Source organism: Cystoisospora suis (genome assembly GCF_002600585.1).
Source record: "Cystoisospora suis strain Wien I chromosome Unknown contig_2671, whole genome shotgun sequence".
Taxonomy (NCBI): domain Eukaryota; phylum Apicomplexa; class Conoidasida; order Eucoccidiorida; family Sarcocystidae; genus Cystoisospora; species Cystoisospora suis.
The window spans coordinates 1-12,454 of record NW_027155468.1 but is presented as its reverse complement, the minus strand read 5'-3'; the positions used below and the strand labels follow the sequence as shown (position 1 = coordinate 12,454).

At 39.1% G+C, this 12,454-nt stretch overlaps 3 protein-coding genes across 3 annotated transcripts in view; 1 reads left to right on the top strand and 2 right to left on the bottom strand.

Moving 5' to 3' along the window:
- Positions 1-1,804, bottom strand: part of CSUI_005511 (uncharacterized protein) — a 4,257-nt gene extending 2,453 nt beyond the window's left edge. The window contains exon 1 of the mRNA XM_068065687.1: positions 169-1,804. Coding sequence (XP_067922336.1) covers positions 169-1,247 — 1,079 coding nt within the window. The 5' untranslated portion in view covers positions 1,248-1,804. The remainder of the gene's footprint in view (positions 1-168) is intronic.
- CSUI_005510 (mynd finger domain-containing protein) lies at positions 1,758-8,798 on the top strand. The gene is made up of 6 exons (XM_068065686.1): positions 1,758-2,670; positions 3,190-3,313; positions 4,502-4,622; positions 5,643-5,725; positions 7,190-7,326; positions 7,989-8,798. The coding sequence occupies exons 1-6, from the start codon at positions 2,416-2,418 to the stop codon at positions 8,247-8,249; spliced, it is 981 nt and encodes a 326-aa protein (XP_067922335.1). The 5' UTR covers positions 1,758-2,415; the 3' UTR covers positions 8,250-8,798.
- Positions 8,799-10,543: 1,745 nt separating this feature from the next.
- CSUI_005509 (uncharacterized protein) lies at positions 10,544-11,050 on the bottom strand. Its single transcript, XM_068065685.1, has one exon. It carries the CDS (start codon positions 10,850-10,852, stop codon positions 10,622-10,624), a length of 231 nt encoding a protein of 76 aa, XP_067922334.1. The 5' UTR covers positions 10,853-11,050; the 3' UTR covers positions 10,544-10,621.
- Between the last annotated feature and the right edge of the window lie 1,404 nt (positions 11,051-12,454).

The window sequence follows — 12,454 nt, the reverse complement described above, 5'->3', positions numbered from 1 at the left end:
TCTTTAATCTATCTATCTTCGATCTATCTATCTATCTATCTTTGCATGCATCACACATATACATATACACATTCATGGACGCATATTCCGTCATATATCATGGTATTTCTCCGTGTATGAGAGAGAAGCAGAAGAGAAGAAAAGCGCGAGAGAGACTTTGTATTTTACCAGTTGAGAACGATAGCGAAGAGGAGAAGAAGAATAAGGAAACCCGTGAAGAGAAGGAAGAGATCGCGATCTTTGTCACTGGATGAAGAGAAGTAAAGAAAAAAGAAAGAAACAAAGAAGAGACCTATAATGGAATAGTTTAATAGCCTCCATATCTTCCTAGGATCGGTGCCGAAGAGAAGATCCACTGCCTCACTCCATGATAAATTCTCTCCTGGGTTCTCGTCTTCTTCTTCTGCTTTTCTTTTTCTCTCTTTCTCTCTTCTTCTACGACTTCTCAAAGAAGAAAATGTAGAAGAAGAGTCTTCTTCTCTCGGCTTGTCCGTTCTTTCATGTCGTGAGAAGTTATTTTCTTCTTCTTCTTCAGCATATTCATCTTTAATCGGACGACGATGGTTTGCTGTTGCAGGTTGAGGTGTATGTACACCCGAAACTCGGGAAGAGCCGTGAAAGAAATCGCCATCTGATAATGTGGATGCAGAAGAAGATGACGGAGAAGACGAGGCATCGTCACTTCTTTCTTTTTCTTTTTCTTCTTCTTTTTCTTTTTCATGACGATGAAGGGATTGAGAAGGCAGTTCGCCGGGAAGTTTCGATTGACCCATTGTTGTGGAAGAGAGGAGAAAAAGAAGATTCGAAAGCGAAAGGAAAAGAAAGAAAGAAAGATACGTGAAGAGAAAGAAGGAGAAAGAAAGACTGAGACGTTCAGAAAGAAAAATGAAGAGCAAGAAGGGTTTGCAAACTTCGGAAGTAGAGAGAAGAAGAAAAGGACAAGAGAAACAGCGGAGAGAAGAAGAAATGAGAAGAGGTATTTCTGTGGAAGAGAAGAAAATAATGAAAGATATGAAGAGTTTTAAGGTGAATGCATAGCTTGACTGACTAAGAATTCCTAGATAAATAGATAGAAGACTACAGAGGGGTTGATACAAAGAGAAGGAGAACGAGGAGATGAAGAATGAAGAGATAGCTAGATTGGAGAGACAAATAGATCGATCAAGAGATAGATAAAGACAGAGCAAAGATGGAAAGAACGGGAGAGGAAGAGAGATAGAGACAAGTGTCTGGTGTCTCCTTCGCATGTATTTGTGGGTGAAGAGAAAAGAAACTAGGAAAGAAGAGAAGAGATGCTGTCTTGAGAAGCAAGGCGACTTAGGAGAAGAAGAAAGGAAGAAGAAAGAGAGAGACAGAAAGACAAGTAGAACGATAGGTCACAGATATCAGAAATGCTCTTCTTATAGCCAGGATGAAGCAGAGTACTTTTTCAAAGAAAGAAGGAAGGATACACCCCCCGAGGAAAACAGAAAGAAGAGAGAAGGAGAAAGCAAGAAAGAGGTCTCTTGTTGGATAGTGTATGAATTGTTAACAAGAAGAAAGAAGATGAAGAAAAAGAAGAAAAGCAAGAAGGACCACACACACACACACCCGAGCTGTAGAAGAGAGGGATGCTAGGACGTAGTGTCTCTTCCTTATTCGGGGGTCAGGTGTACATACACCCGAAAAACCCTTGACTTCTATGGTGTATATACACCCGTAATCTAGAGTTCTCTACTTCCTCATTCACAATTTCTACGAAGGAACAAGGGACAGAAGGTCATTACTGGGGAAAGAAAACACGCGGGAAAGAGAAGAAAAGCAGAAAGAGAGACACTGTTGAGATTTCTTTGCATGCGCATGCAGCACCAATACAAAAATGCGGAAGGACGCAATCTATCATCATCGATGAGGGCAATCGATCCATCATCGTCCTTTTCTCTCTCTCACTCGAATCTTACCGCACAGTGTACATACACTCGCACACACCTTCGTTCCTTTCTCCTTCTTCCTCTCCTTCAGTCTTCTTTTTTGCGAGGCTACTTCCTCTTTCCCAGAGAGAGAAGGCAAGATTTTCTCTGAAAGTCGCAGAGACAATCCATCTCTTTATTATCTTCTTTTTCTTTCTTCGGGTATCTACCACTTACTGGCTCCGTCACATCATCTCCTTTCTCCTTCCTAGCGATCTGATAAAGAGAGAAAGACGGTTCGAAAGACAGACACGGCAACGTCTTCAATCTCTCTTCCTCTTCTTCCTCTTTTCTGTCTCTTTTTTTCTTTCCTTCCTTCCTTCCTTCCTTCCTTCCTTCCTTCCTTCCTCTCTCCCTCCCCACTTTTACTTCCTTCACGTGGCACACACTTGAGTCTTTCTCATCTTCCTTTCTATCTTTTTACCCATTCTTCTTTCTTTCTTCCTTTTTCCGTTGTCCCTTCAAGATGTCTCTGGACGATGTGGTTCACAAGAAGTTTTCTTATATCTACATTCCGGCGAGTATGGATGACGCCGTGGAGGAGAGAAGCTTCGAAGGGCAGGAAAAGAACTTTCGTGCGCTTTTGAATCGTCACTTCAATCGGGAAAATCTTCTTAAAGACGAAGAGGAAAAGTTTAAGAAAGACCTCAGCCACAAAGCCGACGGAAGGCTCACAGACGACCAGCTCTCTTCTCTCATCGCAGGTCAACATACTTATCAGGTACACAACGCACTCCATTTCCTCTTCTTCTTCTCCCTCTATACCAAAGGAATGAAAGAACGAAAGAAAGAGTGAGAAAGATCGTTGATAGAGGTAGAGAGAAGATGAATGAGAAAGAGGAAGAAGAAGATAGGACAGGAAGAAAGCTGAGAGGTGCTTTTCTTTCTTTCGGAGTGTCATTTCTTTCTTTCTGCGAGTAATAGATAGATAGGTAGATAGATAGATAGATTGAAATAGATAGAGTAAAGATGGATTGAAGATAGGTACTTCCTTCAACCCTTTCTTCTTCTTCAGCATTTTTGCGAGATTGAGAGAAAAAACGGAGGAGGAGAGAGGGAGGGGTAGAAGAACGAGCGTCTCTCTCTGCAGATCTCTTTCTGTCTATCGAGCCATTCTATTACATTTCTCCTATCAAAGAAGGGAAAGAGAAGAAGGACAGATAGCCATCGCCTATCCGCTTTTCAACTTTCTTTCTTTGCTTCTTCGCATTGTGTCTTTCTTGTCTGTTGTCTCCTTTAGATCATTCCTTTAAGCTTGCCTTGTAAAGCATCGAAGTATCGCGGCACGAACGCTTACATCGATAGTCTAGGGCGTGTTAAAGACCTCCCGACGAACTCCAGGGCTTCTCGTATCTGCTCCACAGGTAAGTAGGGCCACTCTCCTCCTCCTCCTCTCAAGATATACATATACATCCATCCATCAATTTACTTGCATATCTCTCTCTTCAATCTATCTGTCTCCTCTCTATCTATCTTTCCTCTCTCGATGTATTGATCTAACGCGCTATCCTTGTGTCGATCTATCTTTTGTTTACATGCATTGAAGAGAGGGAGATCTTTCAACATGTATGTCCATACATGTATCTTTGTCTAGACGTACGTCTGTCTTTTCCTTCTCTTCTTGCCTGGTGATTTCCTCCATCTTTTTTTTTCCCTCTTCGTCTTCTCTCTTTTCTTCTTTCCTTCTTCTGTGCCGTATTGGCAGATAGTAGAGGAGTGACTTGTGTGACCGCATAAGAATGACTGAAACGTCCCAAGCCCACCCCCCCACAGCCACAACAATAGTAGTAGCAATAGCAATAGTAGTGGCAATAGTAGCAATAGCGATAGTAGTAGGAATAGTAGTAGTAGCAATAGCAATAGTAGTGGCAATAGCAATAATAGTAGTAGTAGTAGGACTAGTAGTAGTAGCAATGGTAGTCTGAGGAGGAGCGGTCGTCCTCCTTCTCCTACTGCTAGTAGTCGTACTAGTAGTAGTAGTAGCGATAGTAGAAGTAGTGGAGGTAGTAGTCATAGTCAAACCCGCCACAGCCATGGTACCCATACTCCTACTAGTAGGACTGAAAGTAGTGAGAGTAGTCCTAGTAGTAGTAGTAGTCGTCGTCGTAGAAGCCATACTAGCCATAGTAGTAGTAGTAGTCGTAGGAGTAGTCGTAGTAGTAGTAGTAGTCCTCCTAGTAGAAGGAGTTGTAGTAGTCATAGTAGTAGTAGTAGTAGTCTCTCTCTCTCTCTTGCTTTCTCTCGTTACCTCGTCATCGCTGGCGCTATTATTCTTATCATCTTGTCTCAGTTTTCTTTCTTTTTCGGGTGTATATACACCAGGTGATGTTTACTCGTGTGTAGAATGATATATAACACGTCTCTCTGTCTCTCTCTGTCTCTCTCTCTCGCTTTGCCTTTCTCTCTCTCTCTATGAAGAAGCTAATTATCTCAAATGCTATCACTTTCTCATATAGAAGGATCCACCTCTTTCTTTCTTTCGTCCATTCTTCTCTCTCTTCTTCTTCTTTTCTTTTTCCGAAATCCTTCTTTCCGTCTTGTTGTTTCCTTAGATATTCGCGGCGACTGCTTTTTATCGACGGCCTTTGACGACGAAGACGTCTTCGAGCGAGTCGACTTCACGAAAGAAGACTACGAAGGACTCATGGCGCATCCCCCTGATCCAAAGGGAAGGTACACTCTAAAGGGTCAACAATAAAAGCATACGAAAGAATCTCCTTCTTCATGTGCATCTTCTCTTCTTGCTTTCTTCTTCTCCTCTCTCACGTCTTTTTCTCTCTTAATTCTCTCTGTCTTAGTTCCTCTCTTCCATATGTCTCTCTTAGCTTAAGAGGCCTGGGATAGGAGAGGCTTTCTACAAGACTTCTGCCTCCTTCTATACACACCGCACATCTAGGGAATTGTCGCCTTATATAAGGAGAAGCAAAAAAAGACGTTTCATATGAGTCTCATAGGAATAATAGAGTTCCGAGGTCTATACATACTCTACGCATGTGTCAATTTCTTTCTTTTCTTTCTCTCTATTTCTATATATATGTATATAGATATATATCTATTTATGCAGATATATATGTAGATATAGATATAGATGTACATATGTTGATATAGATATGGATGTATATATTTATATACAGATATAGATATCTGTATGGAGATAATTTGTGTGGTGTTTCTTCCAAGCATTCCATATGAGATACCCTACATATATATATATATATATATATCTAAATATATCTACATACGCGTATATGTATATGTATATGTGTGTGTCTACTTGTATGTAACTTGTGAAAAAGTACGTATCTGCCCCCTATATGTCTATGTACATATAGATAGGGAAACCTGAGTGGTGTGTATATACATGTATACAAATCTATATGCATATCTATATATATGTATAGGACTGAGAGAAAGAGAGAGAGAAAGAGAGAAGTTGTCTGTTTCATAAAGAAAGCGAAGAAGAAGAAGAAGAAGAAGGGTTGAGAAAGGATCCATCTCGAGACACCTGCAGCTATCTATCCTTTATGTCTCCTTCTTTTTCTTTTTCGCATGTTCTCTCTATGTATACACTGTCGTACGAGAACACCTTCCCCTATCGCTTTTCTCTATCTATCTGTAATCTACCCATCTATCATATATATACGTATGTCCCACATAAATTCTCGCTCTTTCTTTCTTTCTTTCTTTGTTTAGATGGAATGAGACAGAAGCCCTAGCACAGCTCATGAAGTCTCAACAAAGCCACCAGCAGCAGCAGATTTCTTCTTCTCTTTCGAGTACGTCTTTAAGTAGATCAATCGAAGTATTTTTCTTCCTATTCTATCATCCTCTCAAACATCTTCTTCTTCTTCAACTCTTTCTTTTCTTCTTCTTCTTTTCTGTTACGTTTCTTTCTGTCTTTCCCTGTCAGACATCTTTTCTATGGAGATGTGTACGTAACTACTGCTAGGCTAAGTTGAACCTTCCTCTCAAAATACTTCTCTTCATTCTACTCATACGACTCCAAATATCTATCTAAAAGTTCTCTATCTATTTATGATGTATGCTGCTGACGAAGGATATGTATGGCCTTGTATTGTCTCTTTCTTTCTCTTTCTTCTTGCCTTGCTTTTCTTCATTCGTAGATAGATAGATAGATAGGACTTGTATCGTTCTTCTTCTCGTTGATCTCCCCCGTCTCTATCTTTCTCTCCTTAGGCAGTCTGTAGACTCTCATATCTAGACTCATGCATTCTTATCGTTTCTCTTACAAATCCCAAGAGACACACCTATATGGTCATAATGACGACCAACTCTACGCTCTGTATAATAGCCACCTATACATATATATATATATATATATATAGGTGTATATGTGTATATAGTTGTTTAGACGACGTATGGGTCATGTACAGCCAGGTATGTGGGGTGTGGGCGTTCAGGACTTTATATGCATATGTATGGTGAGAGTGCATGCAAGAAATACATAAATAGATATATATATATATATAGTATGCATGTATATATATATATTTATGTGTATAGGTACATGAGAAGAGAGGCAGAAGATACAGCGTGTTGTTGTTTTGACCTTCTGACGGTGTCTATACACCCGAAAAGAGAAGAAGCGGGCTTGAAACAACATCGAAGATCAAAACAATGTTACTTCCCTTCCTTCTTTCTTTCTTTCTTGCTTTTTTCTTTCTTTCTCCTTCTCTTTTCCAGTTCGTTTAAGTGTATGTACATATTGAACTGAAAGAGACTTGGAAACGTCTTTTTCTCTTTCTTTCTATCTATCTGTCGATGTATTTAGAGGTTCTTTACCTCCCTACCTATTTACATACATACCTACTCATCTACTATCACATGCACCCAATCTACCTCTCTATACATACATATATATATATATATACAGACAGTTGTATATATATATATATGCACCTACATATATTAGATAGATATAGAACTCTCTGCGTATGTGTGTATATACTTTCTCTCTATGTGTGGGTATGTATAATTCTCTCTTTCTCTGTGAACGTTTATCTCTAAACATCCCGACTTGTAGTTTGAGAATAGGAATGCAGAGAGTCTTTCTCTATTTCCTTTGATGGCGTCCAAAAGAAGAGACAAAAGAGAAACCTCACTCGCAACCTGTAGAAAAGCAAGATGTCTCCTTTCTTTCTTCTTTCTTCTTCTTTGGCGTTGTTTTCTCTTGATATGAAAGTGCATTTCTTTTCCTTTCCGTATCTCTTTTCTTCAAGAGAAAGAAGACCAAAAGGAGAAGAAGGAGGGGAAGGAGAAAAGATGCGAATTCTGTCATAAGACTGAAGAGCAACTCCGACAGGCCGCTACGACTACCACTACCACCTCTTCTTCTTCTCCTTCTGAGAATGAGACGGTAAAAAGAAAAAGAAGAAGAAGATTAGAAAGGACAGCAACAAGCTGCTTGGATTCATACATAGATATACCCCTGCATCTATCTTGCTTTCTTTCCTCTCTTCTCGTTTCTCTCTTCTCTTCCCTTGTTTCTCTTCCGCTAGAGAGAGGACGAAGGAATGAAGCGACAGCGCGACACACACGTTCATATAGATACATATACATCTGCATAGATAGAATAAACATACATATATATACATATATAGACATATATACACATATTGATGTGTATCTATACCTCGGTTCATGTGTCTTCGTATCATAGATGAAAATTCAGCAAGTTTCATCTTTCTCTCTTTTCTTTCTCTGTCTCTCTGTCTGTCTCACTTCTTTTTGTCTCAATATATATTTTGTCGTTGGTTGCTCTCTCCTTCTTTCTTTCTCTAAAATGTCTGTCTCTCTTCAAATCATTTTCTTCCCCTCTTTCTTCACAAGCAAACTTCCAAGCTACTCAAATCTTTCTTCTTCTTCTTCTCTTCTTTGTATCGTCGTTTTCGAAGAAAGATTTCTTTCTTTTCTTCTTCTTCTTTCTCTTCTCCGTCTTGTTCATATCAGTCGTCTCACTTCTTCCTTTTCTCTTCTTTCTCCCTGTCTCCCCTCCTTGTTTTCTTTTCTTTTCTTCAGCTCTCTTCTTCTCCGTCATCTTCTTCAAGCATCGACGGTCAGCACGGTCAGGAGAAGAGCGAGAATCTAGGGGAGTCAAACACACCGAAGAAAGAAAATGAGAAAGAGGAGAACGAGAAGAAGAAGAAGAGTAGTAGTAATAGTAGTAGCAAGTTGAAGAGATGTGGCAGGTGTGGCGAGGCGTACTACTGCAGTGAAGAGTGCCAAAGAGCAGACTGGAAGTTTCATAAACGAATTTGTACACCCAACAAATCCACTTAAACTCGACAAAAGAAGAAGAAGAGAGTCATGCTAAAGAAAAGAAGAAGAGAGAAGAAGAAGAAGAAGGAGAGAGAAAAAAGAGATAGAGAAGCATTTCTTCTTTTCGATAGAACCGAAGTGGTATGCTGGGTTGATATCTAGACATAGATCTCTCTCTCCTTTTTCTTTCTTTCTCACTCTTTCTTTCTTATCTCTTTCTTTCTCTATGAAGTGTATCGTATGGATTGAGGTGCATGCAAACAGATGATGTATGGAGAGGCGGAGAGAAAGAAAATGAAAAAGACAAGAGAAGAAGAAGAAGAAAAGAGGAAATAAAGAGGGGAAGAAGAAGAAGAAGAAGAGAGACAGCATGGAGATGAAGAGTAAAAAAGAAGCGGCGGTACGGAAAACAACCCAAGGCATCTCTCCTCCTCCTCCTCTCTTCCTCTTGGTGTTCTCTCCTCTTTTCTTCTTCTTCTTCTTTCTCTTAGCGTCGTCGCGATCAATTGAGTTGAAAGAAGCAACAGCCTTATGTATCCATCAATCTAGAGAGAGAGAGCTATCTATCTATCTATATATATATTTCTATATATCTATATATTTTTATGTATGTACATAGAACAAGGAAAAGAACCAGAGGTGCATTCATATACATATACATGCCTATACATATATATATATATATATACATATATATATATATATATAGGTCTTTATAAGGTTTGCTTGTCTCTTTTCTTTCCGTCCTTTTTGTGAACTTTTCTTTTTCGTGTCAATTTACGTAGACATTTTCTCTATCTTCTTTCTTACTTTCTTTCTTGAAGCGAAACCTCTGACAACATTTCTCTTTCTTATCCTTTCTTTCTTTCTTTCCTTTTTTGCTAAGAAGTAGCTGAAAGAGGCAACCAGCTGAAAGTGTGACTAGGCTCTGGCACGAGACAAAACTTCTCTTTCTGCATTTCTTTCTCACTTTTCTTTCTTTCTTTCTTCTCCTTTATGACGAGAGAAGAAGACAGATTACTGGCGAACATAATAAGGCCAGGGCGGACGCTGAGACAGAGACACATATAGAATGAGACGCACTGTACACACTACACTCGAACATAGGGGTGTACATACACCCGGACATGTTGCTTTTATAGGGAGATAGAAAGAGAGGGTAGAGGGAGGTCTGTGAAGCAAATTTTTCCCCTGGAGTCCTCGTGTATGGATTCAAGAAAGATAAAGTCTGAATATGAAGGAACTCCAGCTGTTGTCGTGAAGAGGGAAAAGAGAGAAAGAAGAGACTTCGTTGATATACTCTTGCGGTGTTTCTACAGCAGAGGTTAACACACTGAGTGGGTGATCTCTCACTCTCTCTCTGGACAGGGATGATGCCTCTCATATCTACATACATATATACATATATACATACATGCATGTGCAGGGATAGGTGGAGAGAGAGAGAGAGAGAATCCTTCCTCTCTTCTCTTGGATTTTTCGCTTCGCCTCTCCCGTCAAACATCTGCCTGGCTCTTCTGCCGACCTTCAATCTGTCCTCCCAGATAGAGGCAAAACGTCAGATGCCTCACTATCCATATTCTCTCCCTACACATAGATACATATAGATAGACAGAGAGAGACGCAGATACATGTATAACGTAGACAGGCACCTATACAGCCCGTCTATAGATGCGTGTACAACGTGAATATCTAGATTTCTCTAGGGTCTCTGTAGATGACGAAAGAAGAGGAGAGTGAATGTTCTTTCTGTCTAGGGAAGTTGGACGAGCAGAGAGAAGAAGACGAAACTCTCTCTCTCCTTCTTCTTCTTTCCTCTTTTCTTTTCTTGCTTCTCTTCCCTTCTCTTTCTTTTGTCTCTTTACCGGAGAGCCTTGTTGGCGGTAGAACGGGAGAAAGAAAAGAAAGAATTTGAAAAGAAGACAAAGAGAAGCTCTATCTTCTACTACTACTACTAGGACTTCCTCTTTCTCTCATAGATACACTGACTTTCACCTCTTTCCTGAGAAGAAAGATTTTGTTTCTTCTTCTTCGTTGCATGCTTTTCTCTCTCTGTCTTTCTCTCCTTAATCCTAGTAGCCCTCTCTCCCTCCCTCTCTCTCAAACTTCAGCTAAAGACCTTTAGCATACGTCGGTAGAGATAGATTAGAGATATATTATAGAATATTTATGGATAGATTAGAGATGAGTTAACGACACACAAATAAACAAATAGATAGATTAAAGATAGATAGATAGATTAAAGATAGATAGATAGATTAAAGATAGATAGATAGATTAAAGATAGATAGATAGATTAAAGATAGATAAGGATTGCTACAGAGACTCCAGATAGATGGATTAACACCTTGAGAGAGAGAGAGATAGAGAGAGAGGCGTGTGTCTGTACGTAGCTAATCTGTGGAGACCGATGTCCCTCTCTTTCTCTTTCTTTCTCTTATGTTTGAATTTTCGATGCATGCGAAGGTTTTTCTTTCATGGAGATTTCGAAAGAGAATGACTGGTAAAAGAAGAGAAAGATGAAAGGAACCTTTCCCTAAAAGGAAAGAAAGAAAAAAGGGAGTTCTTTGAGAAGTTGCTCTTAAGAATAAGAATACAAAGAAATGACACAAACCTCCATTCATGAGAAAACACACAACACAAAAGAAAGAAAGAGTGAGAAAGAAAAAGAAAGAAAGATGGAGACAACGAAGGAAGAAGGGAAATTGCGAAAGCAGAACAACACCTTTGCTGAGAAAGAAGAACACGAAAAAGACTGACACTTCTTTAGATCTATTAGCTGCCAAGATATCTTAATTCATAACTCTACAGATATATATAAATGTATACATATATACATATATACATATACATATATATATATCTTGGTCATCTCCTATTATCATCCGAATATACGTACATAGAGATACACGTATATATATATATATATACACCTGTAGATATATGTAGGTATGTATGTATATGTATACATATGTGGCTTCTCTTACATTATACAACGTAGATAGACAGGCAGTTTGAGTGGTAGGCTGAAGGGAAAGAAGAAACAAATGGCAAGCCACGCTGTAGTTTTCTTCTTGTCTTTCTTTTTCTTTCTTCTGTTCGCATGTGTTTGTCTCCAGAGACTTCTTTCCCAGTCTTCTTCTTTTTCTTCGGTATGTGTGTAGTTGGAGTATTGGAGCTTTCCTTCTTCTTCTTTTCCTCCTATTGTTGCGTTAAGAGAGCTCTCCCATGATGACTGTCCTGTCTGAACTGGCTGACGCGATTATAGGCTCCGTAGGATGAAAACTCACCTAGCACACAGAGACAGAGACAGAGAGACAGGAACAACCAGGAAAAGAAAGTGAAGAAAAGAAGAGAAAAGAGGGGGAAACGAATCTTGCCGTCTCAGCTACATGGGTAGTATCTATGAAAGAGTAGATTTCTTCTTCTTCTTGATCGTGCTCTTCGTCGATCATACTGCATCCTGGTATGGATTTCTATCTATATAGAGAGAGAGAGATGGATGTATAGAAGAAAGATATACACACATGTAGAAAGAAAGAGACATGTAGGGAGAAGCACTGAGGTGTATGGGTGTGTGCTGCATAGATAAGTTTTGTATCTACCCTGCATTACAGGAAGAAAAAGAAGAAGAAGAAGAAGTAACACACCCCCTTCCTTACCTTCTGACCCACGCCCTCCATGAAGTGCGCCTCCATACCACTTACCTACCCAGTCTCACTCTGAATAGATGATATCTCTGTCTCTCTCTATCTCTCTCTTTCACTCTCTGTCTCTTTCTCTCTGTTTCTATGCATATATATTTATAGGTGTATATACACCTTGTGTATCTATCTCTACGGATGTCTACAGATTAGTCCTTCACAAGTAGGCTAGATAGATCCAGACATGCACATATCAGAAATCGACAAAAGAGCACATACACACATATATATTCACTCCACTACTGCAGAAGCAGCAGAGAGACAGAGAGACAAAGACAGTCTAAACATACGCACATAGAACAAAAACCTGGTATGGACATATATATATATATATATATGTATGGATAGATATATATATATATATGGACATATATATATATATATATATGGATAGATATATATATATATATGGATAGATATATATATATATATATGGATAGATATATATATATATATATGGACATATATATATATATATATATGGATATATATATATATATATGGATAGATATATATATATAT